At 36.2% G+C, this 22,084-nt stretch overlaps 1 protein-coding gene across 1 annotated transcript in view; it reads left to right on the top strand.

The window, feature by feature from the left end:
- The first annotated feature begins 13,879 nt into the window (after positions 1 to 13,879).
- The window catches only part of Scn2a (sodium voltage-gated channel alpha subunit 2), a 98,810-nt gene continuing 90,605 nt past the window's right edge, over positions 13,880 to 22,084 (top strand). The window contains exons 1-3 of the mRNA XM_004646394.2: positions 13,880 to 13,956; positions 15,535 to 15,851; positions 16,869 to 16,987. Of these exons, the coding sequence (XP_004646451.1) occupies positions 15,585 to 15,851; positions 16,869 to 16,987 (386 nt within the window). The 5' untranslated portion in view covers positions 13,880 to 13,956; positions 15,535 to 15,584. The remainder of the gene's footprint in view (positions 13,957 to 15,534; positions 15,852 to 16,868; positions 16,988 to 22,084) is intronic.

The raw sequence follows: 22,084 nt of genomic DNA, 5'->3' as shown, positions 1-22,084 counted from the left end.
CATTGAATTAAGAGAATGTAGCTATATATCTATTCTAACCATTTTGAACCCACAGATGCAAAATGAATACAAGATTCATCTGAATCCCCTTTTTTTTGTTTAGTTCCGTCATTTAAATGTAATAGGTGTATGAACTCAGCAAAATATTCCAAAATAGTCTGATATTAAATTCTGAGTTAGTTACTTTTCTCTTGTTCCTGAGACAAAATGCATGACACCCAAATTTAAAGTGAAAAGGTTTGTATATTTTAGTTTGTGGATGTTTTAATCTATAATCGGTTGGCTCCAAGGGAAGGTGACATATGGAAGAGGGGCAATTGTTGATGGTGATGGAAGATAGCAAAAGCAGAAAGAGCCTCTTTTCATCTCTTATATTGTGCCCAGTCTACTCAATTAGAGCAGTGCTAATCCTATCTAGTGGATTGATCTAGAATCACCTACCCTTAATCCCAGAACCCCTAATCCCAGCAGTGAACCACGAATCAATCACAAACTCTAGATTCAGCTACCTCCAAAAATGCCTCATTGAAAAATGCATGAGACTTTGGAGTGTATCTTGGCTATTTTTCTCTCTCATTGCTCAGACACATGCCTGACACTCAAAATTAAGAAAGGAAAGGTTTATTGAGCTCATAGTTTGTGGAAGTTTCAGTCCATACTTGTTTGGCTCCAAGGCAATGGCACATTTCAGAGGGCACTGGTTCATGGTAGCAGAAAACAGCAACACAACAAGAGCAAAAAGAGAGGAGCAGCAGCAAGAAAGTGTCTTTCCCTCCCTTATATTGTATACAGGCTGCCTACCCTTAGGTGGGTGTAGCACTCACATCCATAATCCCAGAATTGGATCATAAATCAATCAAATACTCTAGAAGCCTACCCCATGACTGCATGAGGCTTTTGGAGGTTGCCTCAACACAAACCATAAGAGGGAGACAGCTAGACACAAACCATAACACATTAGTAAAGACACAGAATATTTAAATAGTATTTTCAATTACCAAGCTTGAATATCTAATTGATATTTTGCAGAATATTGCACCCAGAAACTGCAGAATGTGCATGATTTTCCACCACATATAACCATATGCTAGGTCATAAAATAAGTTTCAATCAATTTCAAAGACTATTTGAATACAATGAAATTAAATTGGAAGCCATTGACATATGTAGAAAAAGTCCATTAAAAAAACATAAAAACTAATTTTTGAATAATTTATCTATCAAAGAAAGAATCATAAGGAGACATAGAAAATATTTTAATCTCAGTGATACTTAAAATGCAACTTGTTAGACATCTACATATTCCTACCTTTAACTATTTTGTCATCTTTGGACCTGGTTAAACAATTAAATTTCATTCTCTTCATAAGAAAATTGAAGAGGAAAATATGGACAGATAAATGGTCTGAATGCTGCAAACTTGTGCTCGCCATCAGTCAGTAAATTTATTCCATTGTAATTGTAATGAAGCAGTTGGTTAAACCAATAGAGAAATATCTTTTCACTATGCCAGTGAATAGAAAAGTAAATAAATCTGACATTTTTTGGATAAGTCTCATTGAGTGGTATATATGATGCTTCCATTTCACCCAATGAGACGTTAATGAAAATAGTTTGGATGACTCTAATATTCACCGAGAGTATAAGAATAAGTAAGATAGTGATTAAAGAGTTGAATAGGGAACCAAGGAAAGTTGTAAATGTCTGTTATGAAATATGAGATGAAACCATCTGCCCCTGATTTTAGTTTAATCTTTAATGAATGTAAGAAGCCTGACTAAATGATCTCTTGGGAATCCCTTCCAAACACAAAACCCATTATTTTAATTAGTATTGACTCTGGTGCCAACATAAAAAAAGAAAAACAAAACTGAAGATCTTATGATGGATTTAAACCTATATCTCTCCTGTCTTCTAATTTATAAATTTTTATTCAGACAAGTATTTTCTTTGTAGAACTCAAACCATTGCCCCACCACATGATCTTTCTTTTATGAGAATCCAAAAGGAAACTCAGCTTGCAATTTATGATCATGATTTGAACTTTTCAAAAACTGTGTGAGTCATGTCTTGCTCTTTGATAATTTCAAAATGACAAGGTTTTGCTTTTATGGATCCGAAATAGCTTTAAAATTTTTTGGGCATATTTTGTTTAGTTGAGAGTGAGAAAAATAAATGAGAAATGTCATTTATGTTTTTGAACCCAGTTACGAATATGCAGAAAGCAAATGGTCACTATACATGATGGCAGTGACAGCTTTTCCTAGCCTTTGTCCTTCTCCCTTCTCCAGCTTGATTGCTTTCCTATGTCCTTAGCAGAGGAAGCTCGTGTAGCAATATGGTAGTGTGGAATTCACATAAATCTAACATATGTGGGCTTCTGAATCTGTGTACATGGATAGAGATGCTGTCCAAAATCTAACCATCCTACAAGTGCCAGCAGTACATTTGAAATTCATATACATGAAATTGGATGGGGGAACATTTAAATATAGAATGCAGGAGATCATTTCTCTTTGTTTAAAATGTCCTTGCTCCCTTCATTCTTGCAGGCTTGATCTTCAATAATAATTGAGAAATAAAAGAAAGTGAATGATTAAAGTTATTGCTCTTTACATTTCAAAAGAATGTTTCACGTCCTATAATCTGAATTCATTTCAAGTGCTGGCCAGCTAGCTCAGAGGATTAAAGCAGCTGCAAGCAGGTGCGGGGGCCAGGGTTTAGCCCCTGGGCCTATGTGCTGGCCCCACCCACTGGGCTTGCTGAGAAGACGATTGAGACTGGGTGTGGTGGCTTGTACCTATAATCCCAGCTCTTGGGAGGCTGTAAATAGGTGGATCACTACAAGTCTGATTAGTAGTAAGACCTTGAACACCCTGTAGACCCTTCCCTAAAATAAAATAAAATAAAAATTTGAATTCATTTCAATGACAATGTTATGGTTTTATCTGGGACTAAAATTACTCTTATTCTGAGGAAGAGAGAAAATATTATAACTTTTTTTAATCCAGTGGTCAAGAGATTAAGTAAATGGAGGACTAGAGTGATTGAGTCTTTGTATTAATTATAGTGTAGTAAGAGTAGTTACAAATAAAGGGATATGTTGGTGCAGGTTACTGTCATCCTACTGAATTAAGAAATAAATGGCTAGCAACTCTATATTTTCATAAATGAAAAATAAAAATAATTATGCAGCAATATCTGATTTGTAGTTGTATCTTTTCAGTTTTGCAATTTACTTTCTAAGACTGCATTTTGGTTAAAAAATCATTCTTTGGTCTTTTAAGATTTCTACAGATATTTCTGGGCATTGTCTATATCTCTGATATTGAGCCGTTTCTAGTTATGGCTTTTGGCTGGGTCTCCTCCGTTCTTGGGTACACCCTGCAACAACTGTCCTGGTTTTAGTTTCTTCTGGGAAGCCCAAGCATGGCTCTCCTGCTTTGAATCTTCCTCCTGTGCTCAGGCAGAAGACCCGAAATAGCAACGAGCTTTCCTTTATTTCTGGTGGATTGCTGCTTCTCAGTGTCTGGCTTGGGCCCTGGTCTTGACATTAACATCACAGGTGTCACTGGTGAAACTGCTGCGAAACCAGATGGCCGAGCTAACTGAAGTTGGCGGCGTTTGCTATTGTCCTCACTGTCACTGCTACCTGCTCTACTTTCTTGCTCTTGAGAAGGTGCTACTGCCTTGTGTTGTCATTTTATTCACTCAGCATTATTTGCCTTCCTCGGGGCTTTCCAAATATGTCTTTCTGCAAGGTACAGGATACATTGACTTGGCTAGGAACCTTTCACGCAGGAAGACTATGACTCAGCTGGCTTCCTCCCTTTTCTTTGGGCTTCTGCCTAAATCTTATTTCCTGAGCAAGACTCCCCCATCACCCTAAGTAAATAAAGGGTTCTTCCAAATGAATATTATCACATGAATAAAGCATAGCCAGACGTGGAGTACCAAAAATGCTTGTTTAAAAAAAAAGAAAAAAGAAAAAAAAAAAGTCTGCAAATTAGCTCCTTAATATCAGTAGGGAACAAATGCACAGAAAGACATTTCAAACATTCAGGGATTAAGAGTTTCAACCTCAAGGCAGCTCATTTACATATGAAAACATGTGTCTAAGCACATATTTTAACATATTTGCTGAAAGTACATTATTTATAGCGTGAATCCAAGAGACACAAAACAATTCATTCTTGACACTAAAAAGAAGCATGAAGAATTCAATAACATTAATCTTGAATGCTTTATTGAAGCTTAAGAAACTATAAATAGTTCTATTTTTTAAATGAGCTATATTTTATTATTAAGATCCTTTTAATCTCTTTTTTTCAATAACTTTTGATCATACAAATGCAAATTAGGTTTCATTATTAATTAAGCACTGAATATTTATAAAGCTCACGCATGATGCATAAGGCACTGGAGACTGTAAAATCCTCAGCAGGCCCCATAAACTTCCGGTCCTCTCAAAGCAGCACCAATCAACAATCAGGAGAATCCATGACCACCTGCTTGATATTGAGTTATTACTACCTCCAAACTTTATGTAAATGATTTTAACAATTAATGTAATTATAGCTTCATTTTTTCTTAAAGTAGAAGTTGCTGCTTGTTTTTGTTAAGGCAATCAAGGAATCCAAAAATTGGAAACAATTTTAGAACTATATATTACAATTATTTGCCAAGAAATACATTGTTACTATGGAGCTACATAAATATCTGTGATAATGGAAATTATTTCATTTTAGAATATTTATTTTGTATTGTACAAGCTTTAGAATTTGATCATTATGATTTATATTTAAAAATAAATTGAAAAAAAAATTTAGCAGTTTATTTGAACAAATTTCACTGGTCGAATCAAACAACTCCAGACCAAAAATGGTTTGAGGGCTCACCAGGATAACTCAGGGAAAGGCTTTTATGAAGTAAACATGAAAATAAAGCAAAGAGATCATTTGACTGATTGACTACATAGTTGCCACATTTGGTTTATATTTCTGGAAAGTTCAATTAAGATACGGTTATATAACTATTTTAATAGGCAGCATCTTATTGGTTAATTATAAGTTTTCTTTAATAGAAGTGATTATAAAAAAGGGCTCAGGTTCAGTTTTGCTTATTTTTGCAAATCAAGGTAATATGAGGTCATTTGTGAGGTCCAGTAGCTTTATGTGCTCAAGGATTCTTCATATTTGGTCTTGATCTTAATTACATTTAAGATATTGAATCAAAATTTTCTTTCCTAAATCTATTGCTCTCAGATCTGACTTCTAAAGTCACAAGAAACTTTTGCACATCCCCACTTCAACATGAAACTTGTTCAGTGTCTCATTTCTTTCAATCTAATTATATTCAATTATTTTGAGTGTCCACTTTGTGTAAGGCCATGCTTTATGTTCCTTATGAGTTGCAAGGAAGGATACAGTGTGGCCCTGTAGTTAGGTAATAGATATAATTACTTTTATTTTCTCAAATAGTGTGTGAAAAACAAGTGTTTTGATCTTAAAAAAGGAAAGCGCTACATCCAGCTGAAAGAATGGGAAAATAGTCATGAGAAACACAATAGATGGGATTTAAAGATGCTTGTCTTAGCCACTTCCTAATGGCTGAAACAACACACCTGACATGCACAGGAGAGGAAGTTTGTTTTGGCTCCTGGCTTTAGCACATGACCGGCTGGCTCCAGGGCAGAAAGAGCATGGTGGAAGGCCGTGGTGAATGAAAGCTGCTCACACAACGGCAGCCAGGAAGTGGAGAGAGAAGGGAGGAGCTGTGCAGGGAGATAGCACTCCAGGGAAAGCCACCAGTGGCCTGCTTCCAACCACGCCCCGCCTCCTACCGGCAAGTTAGGTGTAATTCTCCCATGATCCAGTTAACTTCTGAGTGCATGAGAGTTTGGGGGAACATTTTAAATATAAACCACAGTAGCTGTCCCCTGAACTCCAAAACCTCATGACCATTTCTTTATGTAAAATGTATATAAATAAATAAATATATATGCATATATTATATAATTTTAGTGACTCAACTTTGAGTCACTAAAGTCTTAAGAATTCTACCTTGTTGAAAAGTATAAGTCCAAAGAATCCCATGAGACTCAAGGCAAAGTCTACACTATGAACCCCTATAAAAAGCAAAAGAAAAATTAAATGCTGCTAACATAAAATAAGTAAATTTTCCTATTTTTAAAGTGAGTAATAGGAAGATAAAAAGAAATGGGATCAAAGCAAGACCAAAACCCAGCTGGGCAAACATTCAATCCTGTAGCTTTATATCAAGCACCTGAGACTTGCTGTGGCAAGATGTGAGCTCCAAGGGGCTCGAGCAGCCCCACCCCTGCAGCAGTGCTGTCTGGAGTTCTCATGGCTTCTTTAAGGTGGGTCTGCTCATTGCCTGTGGCTTTTGCTGCTGTGGTTGTTGGAGTGGCACCATGGTGAGGTTGGAGGAGATCATCACTGAGGTCATGTTGAGCAAAGACTGGAGTTGCCAAGGGAATGAACCATGCAGGTGTCTGGGAAAAAACATTAAAGGCAGGGGAAGAGTAAGTGCAGAGTCATGAGCCTGGGTGATGTGTGGAGTGCTCGGAGAAGCTCATGTGCACAGGACAGTACAGGAGAGGGGAACATAGGGCAGTAATAAGGGGGTGGCCAAGGCAAGCCACTTTTGGTGCTTTGACTAATCTTCTGTTAAAATGGAGAGTCATTTTAGACTTTTCTAAAGAACACTGATTTGATTGTCTTGTATTTAAAGATAGGTTACTGCACTGAGTAAATCAAGAACAAAAGAGAGAGAATCATTACTGGCGTAGTTCCATAGAAATCACATGGGCTCCATGCCTAGAATTTACCTATACATGAAGTCTAATCCTATGTTATAAAATTTTGCTTTTTTTTAAAAGTGTGTCTTTGTATTTTCAAGTAAAGTCTGTGGAGTTCCAACATGGTCTAGGTCTTGATGTCTAGCTCTGCTTACTACAGGGACAAGCTCACTACCTCCTGCACCTCATGCCCGTTGCATCCTAGGCTGATCATCTTTACCCTTCTGCATCTTCTTAATGACCTCTGCCACCTCCTGCCATGGAGAAGACAGGATGTTGTTGGGGACAGTCAGTGTTATGTTCCCACTAGCTGTCCTGGGGTTCGGAGACATGAGTGCAGATCAGGTTTTCACCAGCATCCCACGCACTGGTCTGCCAGCACCAAGTAACATGAGCTTCCCAGCCTCTCATCCATTTCCAATGAGACATGTTTGGGTGCAGAAGTTTCAGGGGTCATACCTCTACATTTGGTGAGGCAACAGGATCATAAGTTTGAGTGGATTAACTTCTTCGATAGCCATTGTTCAGGTTGCTTTATTCCAGCTAGGATCAAGGGAAAGAGGACAGCCAAGGATGGAAAACAGGGATAGACATAGCTTCCAGTGTAAATTAAGAGTGCCTATGTGGGTTTATGCTTGTGCTTTCTCTTCAAGAAAGAGGTCACAAAAAAGAAAGAGGTCACATAAATGAGAGAAATCTCTATGTTTCACTGTCTTGTGATGTCTTTTTTTCCCTATGACTTAAACAAAGGACTTCATATTTTTATTTATGTAGCAATACATAAATTATGTTAGTATCATTGGAAACTACAAGGTTTTGATTGAAAAAAATCAATTAAAACATCCATCTACTACTTCCCTGCTAGGGACAAGCTCAGTACCACCTGTACCCCAATGCCCTTGTATCTGGGCTGATCTCCCTTCCCCTTCCCATATCTTCTCCATGACCTTTACCACCTTCCACCATGGTGATTTGAATCAGTATTTTGACAGCAGAAAAAGTGAGAATGGTTGGAATATATCCCCAAAAGAATGTACCAATAGATACAGGGATATGGGGGTAGTGACTGAGAGCAAAAAAAGGAATACAGGATAATTCTAAGGTTTCTCACCTGAGGAACTGACCATAATGAATTAATAATGTTTAAATAGGGAGATAATAGATAGATAGAAAAAAACCCAGCTAGATAGAGGGTTATAGGTACATGAGGGCCTACTTTGTATCTGTGCATAGAATAGTGGTCATAAAGGTGCAATGGTAAAGGACATCTTACATGTATTTCCTAGATGTTGGAAAATAAATATTTAGAGAAAGAGATCATAAATTAAAGAAGGATACAAAAAATTATTGTCCCTTAATTAAGGACAATAGGAAAAATGATGGCAATGAAATATTTAAGAAATGACATCAACATCTAGGGAAGATGAATTCCAATTTTGGAAATGCTCATTTGAGGCTGCAAGAATAGACAGCCAAGGAGAAACTGTGTCCAGGGAATAGGATCCCAATGTGAATTCAGGCCTAGGAATTTAAATTGAGACAACCACCAGACTGCTATAAACTGGGGTCACAGGAATGGACCACGTATTGAGAGATGAAGAATCATCACTCATGTTGATGCATAAGCCCCTTGTGAATATGTGAGCTCCTCCTGTGCATCTGGGACCAGAGTACTCAGCATGCAAAAGCTTTAGGGCAAAATTTCTACTTTCCCAACAAATCAAGCCAGCCTCACCATAGCAAGTTTCTAACAGAAAGTGGTCTATGTAAATATTTTCGGCACAAGTGCAAGTTGGGGATGCAGGGGTTTACAAAACGCCTGACATATTTCACATTGTACTTTAAAGTTTCTATCTTAATGGTGCGTGTCCTATTTATGAGAGAAAAGCTGGGACAATAAAATAGATTTATAATGTAAAACCACACATATATAATTTTAAACTTTTGCTCACTGTGGCACTGGCAAGTTGGCAACACCCATAAACCTTGATCGCTGCTGCATTTTGAACACAACAGTATGCCTTTCTGTTCAAATATTGTAAAGACTGAATAAGACAGTGAAATCCAAAACTAAGGGTGCCAGAATGCAGGCTCTGTGTTAACACACACAAGAAAGAGACCCATATTCTTTTATGATCCTCCTCTCCCTCCCTCTCTTCGCCAAATTAAATAGTTATTTCCAGAAAAAAACATAGCTGTCTTTCTCATCTTTCTTCACTCATGAATAAGAAAATCTGTACATTTGTAAAAAAATTATGTACAACCATTACTCATAATTTAAATTTTTACATGCTATACACTTATCTCTTAAGATTTGACAAACCAATTATTTTTTCAGTACCTATAGGTTTATCTTTAAAGTGCTTGCATAAATGTCAGTCTTTATGGCACAAAATTAGAATTTTATAATAATTGTTATCTCACATCCTTACTTTTTACTGCCCCTTTGTATAACTCTACATATTTTGTTTTCAGATACCATTATGTGTGGCTTAAAATGGATTGATTATTTTTGCATTTTAATTTAGATTATTAATGTTCATTTTTTATAGGTGAGAAAACTGAATAAAAGCTGTTATTGAAAGAGATATTATAAATATTAGAGACCCAGTTTTGAATAGGTCTCTGCCTCTGACTACTTCAAGTAATTTTGTTTGCCTCTACTGTTATTCATATACATTCCAAAGAAGATGTCTTGTCTTGAAAGGTCCAACATAATCTGTCTGAAAAGCAATACAGTGAATATAGTTCAAAATCTTCAGAAATGATTTCTTATGATGTGTCTTGTGAGTGCTTTGGATAAAATTGTACCTTTGGGTATGATCAAAATCACATTTATAGTGTCACATCAAAATTTTATATCTGTTTACATTGCTTTTATGTTTGTGTTCATATTCTAGTAAAATATTATTTTATGCTTAAAAAATCTTCAGGTAATATCTATAATATAGAATTCTCATAAAATAAGACTAAAATCCTAACAAAAGTGAGAGCAAAGAAGATAAATTCATGCCTGATTTCTGAAATTTCATCCTGAGAAACCATTTTAAAAAGACTATAATTCTTATTTCAAATATACACTATACAGAATTATTTTTGAGATGAAAAATTATTCAGAGGTTGTTAATTTGATATCTTGAATGTTTTGGTAAAACATTGTCTATTCAGCTTCTTAAATATTCTGAGGCATAATCACTGCTTAGCTTCAATGGGATAGAAAGAGATAAACCTATAACTAATATAATATCAAAGAAGTTGCATATATATATTGGTACATTTATGGTAATGAATTGTTCTACAAAAATATTTAAATATTATGAAGTCCAGAACATGGCTTTTGTGGATTGAAGGCATGGGTATAAGTTCTCACTCTAATACTTTACTTGTACTTTAAGAACTTATATATGTTTCAGATTAATCGTCTTATTGGTATCTCAATTTGCTCTTTTTAAAAATTTTTCAAGGGAATAAAAATAGGACCATCAAAATAGCTCAGTGGATCCAAATGCCTGCAAGCAGGCACAGGGGCCAGGAGTTCAATCCCTGGGCCTTCTGTGCTGACCCCACCCCTGGGGCACCCGAGATAGCAATTGAGACTGGGCATGGTGACACGTGCCTATAATCCCAGCTCTTGTGAGGCTGTAAATAGGCGGATCACTATGAGTCCAATCTAGTAGTGAGACCCTGAGCACCCTATAGACCCTTCCCTAAAATACAAAAAATGAAAAACAAAAGAGAATAAAAATAGAACAAAACAAAACAAAACCACCACTATAGCTCAGTGGCATAAGTACCTGCCTGGCATGCACAAAGTCCTGAGTTTGATTCCTAGTAGAAAATGAAAAAAAAAGAAAAAGAAAAGAAAAAGAAAAAAGAAATGACAGAATTTCATTAAACAAAATAATAGAATTTCAACAATGATTGATACATTGCATAATGTTGTCTTCAAGCTAGTGGTTTAGATTACCTGATATAAGCACACAAATGTAGTTAAAAATATTTTAAGGAACTAAACAGAAGAAAATAATTTAAGCATCAACTGCTCCTTTCAATAGACCAGCAATCAGAAGTACAATTATTCAAGCTATCCTGTATATGTACATAAATGTATCTCTTTCCTTTCCTTCTTTCCTTTGTCCTTTCCCTGATCCCAGTTTTCTAAACAGATTCTTTCCTTTTCATAGTATCTATTGTACCTTTCAGATTTTATTTACTCTCAGGTTCTTACACTAGCGAGACAATACGTTGTTTACACATGTGGGTCTGATTTATTTCACTTATGAGTATGGTGTCTAGTTGCATCCATTTACTTAGAAAAACTTCCAGTTTATCTTTTTTTATAGCTAAGTAGTACTGCATTGTATAAAAATATACAACTTTTTTATCCATTCCTCAGTTGATGGGCATTTGGGTTGTTTCCAAGGTCTAGCTAGGACCAATTGTGCTGCTATAAATATTGGTGCACATATATCACTATGATATGATGTTTTCAGTTCATTTGGGAAAATACCCAGGAGGGGAATAACTGGGTTCAATGGGACCTCTAATTCTAGTTTTCTGAGGAATCTCCATACTGATTTCCATAAAGGTTGTACCAGCCTGCACTCCCATCAACAGTAGAGAAGGGTTCCTTTTTTCCCCACAGCCTCTCCAGCATTTGTTATTTTCTGTCTTCTTGATGATAGCTATTCTTTCCGTGTTGAGATGGAATCTCAGTTTTGTTTCAATTTGCATTTCTTAAATGAGCAATGATGTTGAACGTTTTTCATATGTTTATTTGCCATTTGCATATTTTCATCTGAAAATTGTATATTCATCTCTGATTTAGATTTTTGATTGTGTGGGTCTTTGAATTTGGGGGGGCTAATTTTAAAAAAGTCTTCATATGTTCTAGATAGAAGTCCTTTGTCTGAGAGACAGTTGTCTAACTTTTTTCCCCAATTCATGGGTTTTCTTTTTACTTTGTTGGTGACTTCTTTTGTCTTTCAGAAACTTCAAAAAGACGAGATCTCAGTTGTTGATTCTTTTAACTGAGAATGATCACAGTAGCTACTATTTCATGTTGTTAAAAGGGTTAAATGGCTTCAAGCTCTTATATTACTTGACACAAAGTAGATGCAATGTGTTATAATTACCATCAATCTCTCTCTCAAGATATCTGCTTTTTGAGTTAGAATCTTCTGAATAAAAAATTCATCTATTGCTAAGCAAATCTGTAGAGGTATGTGTGAATATCAGTTGGATAAATGTTTACCATAGACATTTGTGTATTTCATTATTGTAGGATAACTTAGTTTGGTGGAGGAATTTATCAAATGTTTCCTTGTTCATAAGGTGATAAATATGAAAGGTTATTTCCATTGTCTGAATATTGAAACACTGAAAGTGTCACTGATGTACAACCGGAGCACACGCGTGGTTGGGGTTTTGGTGCAGTGTGAATCTTGCCCTGATTCCAGTAATGGTTCCCAACTCCACTTTCAAGGAACTTTGGTATCACTGCTCAGGAAGCTCTGGCATTCATGCATTTAACTTGCACTTCGTTTTTTCTTTTGTGGTACCAGGGATTGAACTCAGGACCCTGCACTTTCCAGGCCTACTGAGCCATCTCCCCGGCCCCTCACTCACCCATTTAAAAGAAGGCTTTCCCCTTGCCATAGTAAGCCTGTGACCAAGGGTTGACTGCTGGCGCTCAACCTTATCCTGCACCAAGTGGTTCCACTAGGATAGCATGTGAGCCAGCGGGAGCTAGTGAGAGACAATGGGAATTTTTCTGGGCCTTTCTCCCTACTAGATTTAAATTTGGGAAGTTGGAGAGCTGCATCAGTTACAGCATCATACCACAGCAAGAATCTCTAAAACAGTCCGTTACTATGGAAGGCAGAACCAAATTATACAACTTAACTAGAAACATCAGTGGAGCTCTGGAGTCATCCTCTGTGTAAACTAGCCTAGACAAAAGGCTATAAACTAATAGATGGCTTTTGTCTTCTTTTATTTTCCTTTGCTTTTTTCCTCAAATGGTTTGAGTCCCTGCTACAGTGAATAAAATAATTTTTCTGGCTGAATCTTTCCTTTGTTGATGTCCAGCAAGTTAATTTTCCAATGAAAATAATATTAAAATGAAGATAGAAATGTAGAAAGATATGGGTCTAATAGCACTGTTTCTTATAATGAGTGGTACTGCTTCATTTTAATTTAATCTTTAGTCTTTAGTTTCATACACAAAGTTTTTTTTCCATGACTAAAAAAATGTTCATAGATACTTGATTTTAGACATTGAGTTTGAGTCTTGAATATTTTATTGGACATGTCCTCATCTCAGTGTATCAAATAAATATGATGAAAGGATTTACTTGACAGAGTTAGGAGAAAGTTGTTTAGCCTCCTGACTGACACTTCCTGAGTCCTCAGTCAAGCCTTAGCTATGATGTAAATCAGTGACAAGCTCTTAGGTTCTCATTTGCCTATTGGTATTTTATTCTGGTTGCTTTTTAATGACTTGGATCAGAGATAAAGTATGTTGATGTGTCACTGGTTGATTTTATTTTCCAACAGAAAGTTAATTTGTATGACAGAAAGGCTGATTTTTTTAAAAATTAGCAAATAATGTTATTGGCTTTCAGATACTCCAAGACTGACACTTGTGAATTCTGACTGTATGTACTATTCTAAGTGAATTACTGTTCTATATGGATTTTTATTTTCAGTCCTCCCCATTTGCTTTCTTTTTACTTTTAATTTAAATTTTTGTGTTGTTTGAGTGCCTTTGGGGCAGAGAAATAAAATGCCTAAGTAGAAACATTACTGGCTAACAAAATAATTCATCATTTAAGTCAGCAAAGTCTTAAGGGTTCGCTCTGTGCCTGGAAGCTCCGTGCTGCTTCACAGTTGTCTGTATGCGCTGTCCCTGCTGTCCCTAGCCCTCTAGTGGCAGTTACAATAATGCCACTTTGTAGTCCCTGCACAGGAAACGATGCATCTTACTTCAGTTACCAGAATCCTTCTACAGGAAGTTAGGTGTGGTCTTTAAAGGAGAATTTAAAAAAAAAATTAAGCATGATGGAATTTTAGCTGCAGTCTTCTTGGTTCCAGCTTGTCAATCTCAAACCCTGAGTGTAAAAGATTCAGCAGGGGTAATGTTTTAATATTCTTATTACGCTTATTCTCTGTGATGCTTCTCCACCTTACAGTAGAATCCTTGGGGGAGTCTGCAGTGGTACCACTTTCATTTTGAAGCTACTGACTGTGTTTGAGCGTGTCTCTTCTATCAGACCATGCAGGCAGACTCCTCCCCTGAGTGTGCAAGGACCATCTTCATGCCTGTGTGTCGCTGCGGGTCTCTGGGGATGGGCGAGGGATGTTTTGGAGATACTGTGATACTGGGAGGGCAGTTTGGTGACTGAAATATTCCGGACAACTTCAAAAACAATCTGTGGGAACTATCCAGTAGCTTATGTTAGTTCAAATGTCCTCTGCTGTATGTGGTCTGTAGTATAGGAATGAATTGGATATTAACATATATTACTCTTACAAAATGCATGTCATACATTTCAGTAGGAAATATACGTGGGGATTAAATGGACTAATATCAAAAAGAGGAGAAAATAGGTTAAGTGATTTTTGTACAGATGAAATTCATGAGTCAAGGTTTTGATTGCATTGTTCAAATAGTAGAGGAATTCCTGGTCCAGAGATTGCATTTGGAATGATTTGTGTGCTTTGCTGAGTTATCTACATTAGTAAAATATAATTTGAATACCAATAAGTCTTCATTTATGTTATCATAAAGACCCATGTTAGGGGAGTTTGCTTAAAACTATCTTAAACATATTTTTCATCTTTAAATTCTGAAATGGATTCATGGACTCCTGGGCTAGATTTTCGAGATGGGATCTATTTGAAAAATAAAATAGGTTATCCCTACAGAATTTCCTAAGGCATCACAAATTTGTTAATTTAAGAAGCAATACACTAGGTAGCAGCAGGTTGCTGAGCCAGGGGGGCCAAACTGCAGACCGCTGACGTGAGTGACTTCCTGCCTGATTTGGCAGGAGCTGGGTCCCTTCCTGTGCAGCTTCCGAGCAGTTGCAAACACAATCAGGCATCTCTGGCTCCTCCCCACCCTCTTGCTCTCAAGCAGTATCTACCTATGTTTCCACAGCTTGGCATTTCAGGATTTCCAGATCTCTTTACCAGGTGTGATGATTTTGAATAAAGGTGATAATTTGGGCCAAATGGAACATAGAAAACAAACAGAGGGGGACATGCAAGAGCCTCGCATAGCCCCTCTTCTACAGTTCTGTGATTTTTTAAAAAAATCTGTTTGGGTCTGATATATTTCCAGAAAGAATGCTGAAAAGATGGCTGCCAAAATAGTTACACAGTGAAACAGCAAGCACAAAACAGTATCCTCCATTTCCAAATTCTGGGTATTTCCCCCCAAGTAGCATAGTCACTGAAAACATCCTGGCAGTGGGAAATCAGATTACCTCATAGACACCTACTGAAAGTGCAAGAGAGAGTCTGTGTGCGAGCAAATGAATGCATGCGTGAGGTTCCCTGGATGCTAAATACAGCTTCCTTTGTAAATTATGTGCCGTCTTTGCTTATATACTTTATGTCAGAGTTCAGTGTCGTGTGATGCCTACCGTCACTTCTTATCCTAATCGTTATTGCTTTCTTTCCTCCCCCCCCACCCCCTGTTTCTGTAGCACTTTCTTATGCAAGGAGCTAAACAGTGATAAAGAAGCAGGATGAAAAGATGGCACAATCAGTGCTGGTACCGCCAGGACCTGACAGCTTCCGCTTCTTTACCAGGGAATCCCTTGCTGCTATTGAACAACGCATTGCAGAAGAGAAAGCTAAGAGACCCAAGCAGGAGCGCAAGGATGAGGGTGATGAAGATGGCCCAAAGCCAAACAGTGACTTGGAAGCGGGAAAATCCCTTCCATTTATTTATGGAGACATTCCTCCAGAGATGGTTTCAGAGCCCCTGGAGGACCTGGACCCCTACTATATCAATAAGAAAGTGAGTTTTTAGTCAAGTTGCTTTTACTTTCGGTTTCTTAGTTGTTTCTGGGCTGGTTTCTGAGATGATGGTTGAAGAATGCTGCTCTCCTCTCACCTGTCTCAAGTATCACTAGGATGCAGGGTGGCCTGACCAAGTATTGGATGAATTATTCTAGGAGAGTTTTTGGAAGCTTTCTTTTAAAGCTGCATTCTTGAGACAAGCAGAGAGGCATCATGCAATTGGGTGATTGAGGGAGGGCGTAATTCCATTCGCTTTCATGCATACTAATTACATCCTAAATTGAGTGCAAGTTAACCTTACTTCTTGTGCAATGTGGGGAAGTGAAAAGGGCAAGCTGGAGGTATATCTTTAGATGCCAAGGAACAGCGTCAAGGTGCTCTTCATTAAACTGAGCTCTATATAAACCGCTTTGATCTTCAGTTGGTTTCATTCTGACTCCACACCAGAGACTTTACTTTCTCCTTTCTATAACTCTCTGAAAAATATAAAAACAGGTAACTTGTAAATGCTAAAAAGTTTCAGCAAAGAATATACCTGGAAAACTCAAAGGCCTTATGAGAATGTTTATTTGTGTGAGTTGTAAAAAACCAGTTTGTTGGGTTCTTCGTCTGTGTATCTATTTTATGTAGCCCAGGTTGGTCTCAAACTCAAAGTGATCCTCCTGGCTCAGCCCCTTCCCCACGTGCTGGGCCGACGGTGCACACCAACACGCCTGGCTAACAGCTGTTTAAAAACAATGATGTTAAAATCTCTAAAGATGCTATGAATTCCTATGGTATTGACTACAAGTTTTCTTTATATCCAAATCTTCACATCAGTTACTAAAATTATTAAGAGGGTTTATAATGTTCAGAAAGAAAGTAAGCACTATCATACTGACATGTGTTGGTAATTAGTATAGTACCATTATTTTATAGAATAATGTATATTCCTAGATATATGGTGTCATGCTTCTCCAAATGTCCTCATTGTATATTCTAAATTCTGTCTTATGCCTTTTGTTTTCTTTTTCAGACATTTATAGTATTGAATAAAGGGAAAGCAATCTCTCGATTCAGTGCCACTTCTGCCCTGTACATTTTAACTCCCTTCAACCCTATTAGAAAATTAGCTATTAAGATTTTGGTACATTCATATCCTTTTCTAATAGCTACTTAGTTTGGTATTTTTATTTTTGACCAAGTTATTAATCTGAACATTTCTAAATAAATGTGCTTGGCAATGTTATATGCTCTTTCTTTGTACTCAACAGTTTGTTTTTGGAAAATGGGATCTTCAATAAGTAAAGCCCCTTTCTCCGTCGTTTGAGTATTTCTCCTATCTCTGACTTAATACTTCTATTTTATTTTCTCTCCTACTTCCTTTCAAGCTGTTTCTCACCTCAAGATTGTATTAGTTTTATCCATACGACCAGGTTTTTCTTTATATGTTCAAATTGTGCAGTATTATATAATGGCATAATTTCCATGTACTAATTTTCTTTTCTTCTTGCGATTTTGAAAATACGTGCACATAATCTGAACTAAACATTTCCTTGTCTTCTAGGACTGAATTGTAGCACATTTTACTTATTTCAACATTGAAAATTGACTTAATAATCTGATAAGTCTTTGTATATATACTGTGCTTTCCAATATTTCTCCATGTTATTTTCCCAATATTATGCCACTGAAGTTTTTTTATTCTTTTCTTCTTTTTTGTTACTATTTTTATGGGGTTTTTAAAAATGTTCACTTACTGCTTGTTCTTCATTCTCTTTAGAAATGGGACTGATGATAACTTGATGAAATATAGTGATTTGATTTCCTCCTTAAAGATATATAAAGTAGTTGGGAATGTGAACTTTATTTGAGGCCAAGAACAGCAGTCTGGCTGAGAGCTAGCCTTGAAAAGACAAGGAAGCAAAAAAGTGAAAGAGCAGGGTGGGGGGTGTTAAGCAGAAACATTTACAGAAAGAATACAGAAGTCTTGAGACCATGAGTGTTACGCATCTCGAACCAGAGGTGTAGCGGGGCAAAATGAAACTTAGCACAGCTACAGGTAAGGCTACTTTTAGTGTCTTTTCCTCTTTAGAAAGAGTCGTGTCTCAGGATTCAGACTTGAACCCAGGCCAGAGCCTGGGTACTTTCAGCAGGCACAGACAGTATTTTAAAGTTGGTAAAGCAGGTATTAGATAAGGGAGACATTCAGGGAACAGGATGAGCCTGGTATGGGGTCTCTGCCTCAATTCTGAGTGGATGGGGCACCAAGCATGTTTGCAGGCTTGCCTGCCAGTGTGGCAGATAATGTCTTTTAGAAGTTCACTGTCTTCTTTTTTTTTTTTGCTTTTCATTTATTCTTTGACCAAATTTTGCATAGACATCAGTATATTTTCATTTAATATTTATGTTTTAAGTTTAAAATTTGACTATGAATTTCTTTGCACAATAAGATTTCCTTACCTCTATTTTTGAAGTAAGAGAACTTAATTGCATATACAAAAAGATCATATTTGAATTAACCTTAAAAATGTGCAATAAAGTTTGGATTTATATTTGGGTGTCCTATAACTTGTGTATGTACAATCTCCCCTTAAATTATCTGTTATACTTTTCTTAAAATTTCATTTTCCCTTGCATAAATATAAATGATACGTGAAATTATGTGGAAAACTTAAGTGTAACTTAATACTCTGTAGGCATGAGGAGAATGTGTATTAAGTGACTATTAAATCAGAGGTTGGAAAATCACTCAACAGAATTTTAAAAGAGATTTGATTAAATCGAAAAATCTTCATCTTGCATTTGAGTGATACTATTTTTTTTAATTTTAAGAGAAAAAAGCTAGAAAATGATATATAACTTCAAAACAAGATAAGAAATTAATAATGATTAGTATATTGTATAGTGTTATCTTTAAAGTAGTTGCTCAGATTAAAAGATTCAGGCATGCAAAATTGATCAATATAAGCACAAATCATTCCTTTCAATGAACTAATAAAAATAAGTAGTATAATTATCTTAGCTATTTTGCATATATATGTACATATTGTATATATGTACATATATATACATATATATATATATATAGTTTTTCTTTTCCCTTCCTTCTTTTCTCCTTTCCCTACTGCCAATTGTTTTTTCCTTTTGAATAGTTTCTTTACCTTTCACATTTTCAATTTTATTTATTCTTTCGATTTCTTATACAAGGGAGACAAAATGATGTTCACATATGTGGGTCTGATTTATTTCACTTATGAATACAGTCTCTAGTTGTGTCAATTTACCTATAAAAGTCTCATGTTTGACTGGGCGTGGTGGTGCATGCCTGTAATCCTAGGACTTGGAAGGCTGTAAACAGGAGGATCACTATGAGTCTGATCTATACAGTGAGACCCATAGTCCCTGTAGACCCTCTCCTAAAATACAAAAAAGTCTCATGTTTATTCTTCATAGCTGAATAGTATTCCATTGTATAACAAGACCACAGCATTTTTATTCATTCCTTGGTTGATGGGCATTTGGGTTGTTTCCAAGATTTAGCTATTAAATTTGTGCTACTATAAACATGGGTGCACATATATTATTGTGCAATAATGTTATTAATTCTTCTGGGCAAATACACAGAAATAGAATGGCTGGGTTTATGAGACCTCCACACCTAGGTTTTTGAGGACTCCTCATACTGATTTCCACAGTGATCATCCTTCTCTGTGTTCCCACCAACATTCCTTTTCCCCACAGCCCTGTAAACATTTGTGGTTGGTTGACTTCTTTATGATAGTGATTCTTGTTGGGGTGAGATGAAATCCCAGTGTTGCTTTAATTTGTATTTCTTGAATGAACAATGATGTTGAACTTCTTTTCATATATTTATTTAACATTTGTATTTCTTGTTTTGAGAAGTGTATATTCATCTCAGATGTCCACTTTTGAACTGGGTCTTTGAATTGGGTGTGGGCACTGATTTTTTTCAACTCCTTATATTGTCTAGACAGAAGTCTTTTGTCAGTCCCTTTGAGGGATGGTTGCTAAAATATTTTCCCAATATGTGGGCTTTCTTTTCATTCTGTTAGTGATTTCTTTCGATGTACAAGAACTTTTTAATAAGATGAGATCCCAGTTGTTTATTTTGTGAAGTATTTCCAATGCAGTTTGAGTTTTGTTCATAAGCTCTCTACCAACCCCTATGTTTTCAAGATTTCTACTTACTTTCTCTTCCAGTAGGTTTAGTGTTTCTGTTTTAATATTTAGAGTTTTGATCCATTTTAACTTTAGTTGATGCATAGTGATAGATACGGGTGTAGTTTTAGTCTTTGGCATGAGGAAGACTAAACATTTTTCTAGCATCATTTATTAAAGAGGCTTTCTTTCTTCTAGTAAACATGTTTGGTTTCTTTGTCAAAGACAAGGTGGATGAGTGTCTCTTTCATTTTGTTGGCATCTACTAATCTGTTCCACTGATCCTCAGGTCTGTTTATTTTATTTTTATTTTTTGGCCAGTACAATTTTCAGTCAGGAATGTAACGTCTCCTGCCTTGCCTTTGTTTTCCAGGATTGCCTTTGATATTCTAAGTTTCTTCTGTTTCCATATAAGTGTTAGGAATGTTTTCCTAGATCTATGAGGTATGCTAATGGTATGTTAATCAGATTTCATCAAATCTGTATAGCAGTTTTGGAAGTATGAACAGTTTTACAATGTTGGTTCTTCCTATCCATGATCAAGATAAGTGAATGATGAAGATTTTAAAAGCCCAATATAAAAGAAATAAGGTAGACCTTTATTTTAAATTATTTGCAAGACAATCATGTATTTCACTGAAATCTGCTTTGATCTGCAGTTTTTCTCTTTTCAATGTACAATATTATCAATATAAAATTGATACTTGCATCATGCTTATTCATATTTAAATATTTTTATGATTAACTGAATGCCTACTTTTTCAGTCATTCACCAAAGGTCAGGAAATTGGAAAGTATGTGACTAATGATATAAATTAAGAATGATTAATAAAGTTAACGGATTTTGAAACTTTAGACACATAGTGTACTAAACATGTACAAACCTAACTCTTATCACCCTCTATTCATTTTAAAACCAGCATACTTATATTTGTTTTTGGGTTTGTCTGGACTTCTAACAGAAATGGATTATTTGCCTACTACAATGACATATCTGCATCACAGAAAACAACCTATTTGAGCATAATGCCTTGTCACCTGGGATGCACTAGAAAATATATGTCATTGATTAATATTTAAGTATATTTTACTTTATTTCATATTGTTAAATTTTACTGTTACAAAGAACATTTTTTATCAAGAATCATAAAATGTGGCTGGGTCCTTTGTACTATAAGTTCCACCAGGCCATTAATTTTCACCTAATGTTCATTTGATCTCATACTATTTTGGAAAAACATAGGAATTGTTGTGCATAATGTATGTGATGTTCGTCATTGGAAAAGTATTTCATGGTGCTACATGGACCTGTAATATGCAGACTAAAAAGTCATGTAATGTTCTGTTGGAAATAAATTTATCTGATATATAAATAGAGTAAAACAGAGAGAATTCTCAGGAGATCTGACATTTAAAAGACCCTAATTTGAGAAAAGGAATAGAAAACATTCATAACAGTCTATATGATAAAATAATTACAAAGTCATTACAATGTACACAGTGTAGTGAAAAGAAAAGAAGCTGAAAGCCAACTATATAACTCAGTGAACTAAAAAGCCTGCTTAGTCAAGCTTAGGCAAGTGCAGGGACCAAGGTTCCATCCCTAGCACCACATGCCATGCTAGCCCCATCCCCAGGGCGGGCTGAGCTGGCCAGAGTCCGGGTGTAGTGGCACATGCCTGTAATCCTGGCAATGGGGAGGCTGAAAGCTGGAGGATCACCATGAGTCCAAGCTGCACAGTGAGACCCTGCAACAACCAAATACATAAAAAAAGAAGCTGAAGATATAAATTATGTTATATTTCTTAGAATCTTTGTCATGTTTATTGTCATTCTAAAGACAGAGGAGCCAGACATGGTGGTACATGCCTATAATCCCAGCTCTCAGGAGGCTGAGAGAGAAAGACTGCTGTGAGTTCAAGGCCAGCCTGGGCTATATAGTGAGTTCAAGTTCAGCCTGACTGAATAGTAAAACCTTGTTTCAAAAAGACAAAATAATACATAAAAATACACTAAACTGTCAAAGGCATCAAAATTATTCTTACAAAAGTTATTATGGATCAGAATGCA

The sequence above is a fragment of the Octodon degus genome, unplaced genomic scaffold, assembly GCF_000260255.1.
Source record: "Octodon degus isolate 3935 unplaced genomic scaffold, OctDeg1.0 scaffold00267, whole genome shotgun sequence".
In the NCBI taxonomy this organism is placed as follows: Eukaryota; Metazoa; Chordata; class Mammalia; order Rodentia; family Octodontidae; genus Octodon; species Octodon degus.
Note: the sequence above shows the minus strand (reverse complement) of the source record. Positions and strands in the feature narration are given on the sequence as shown.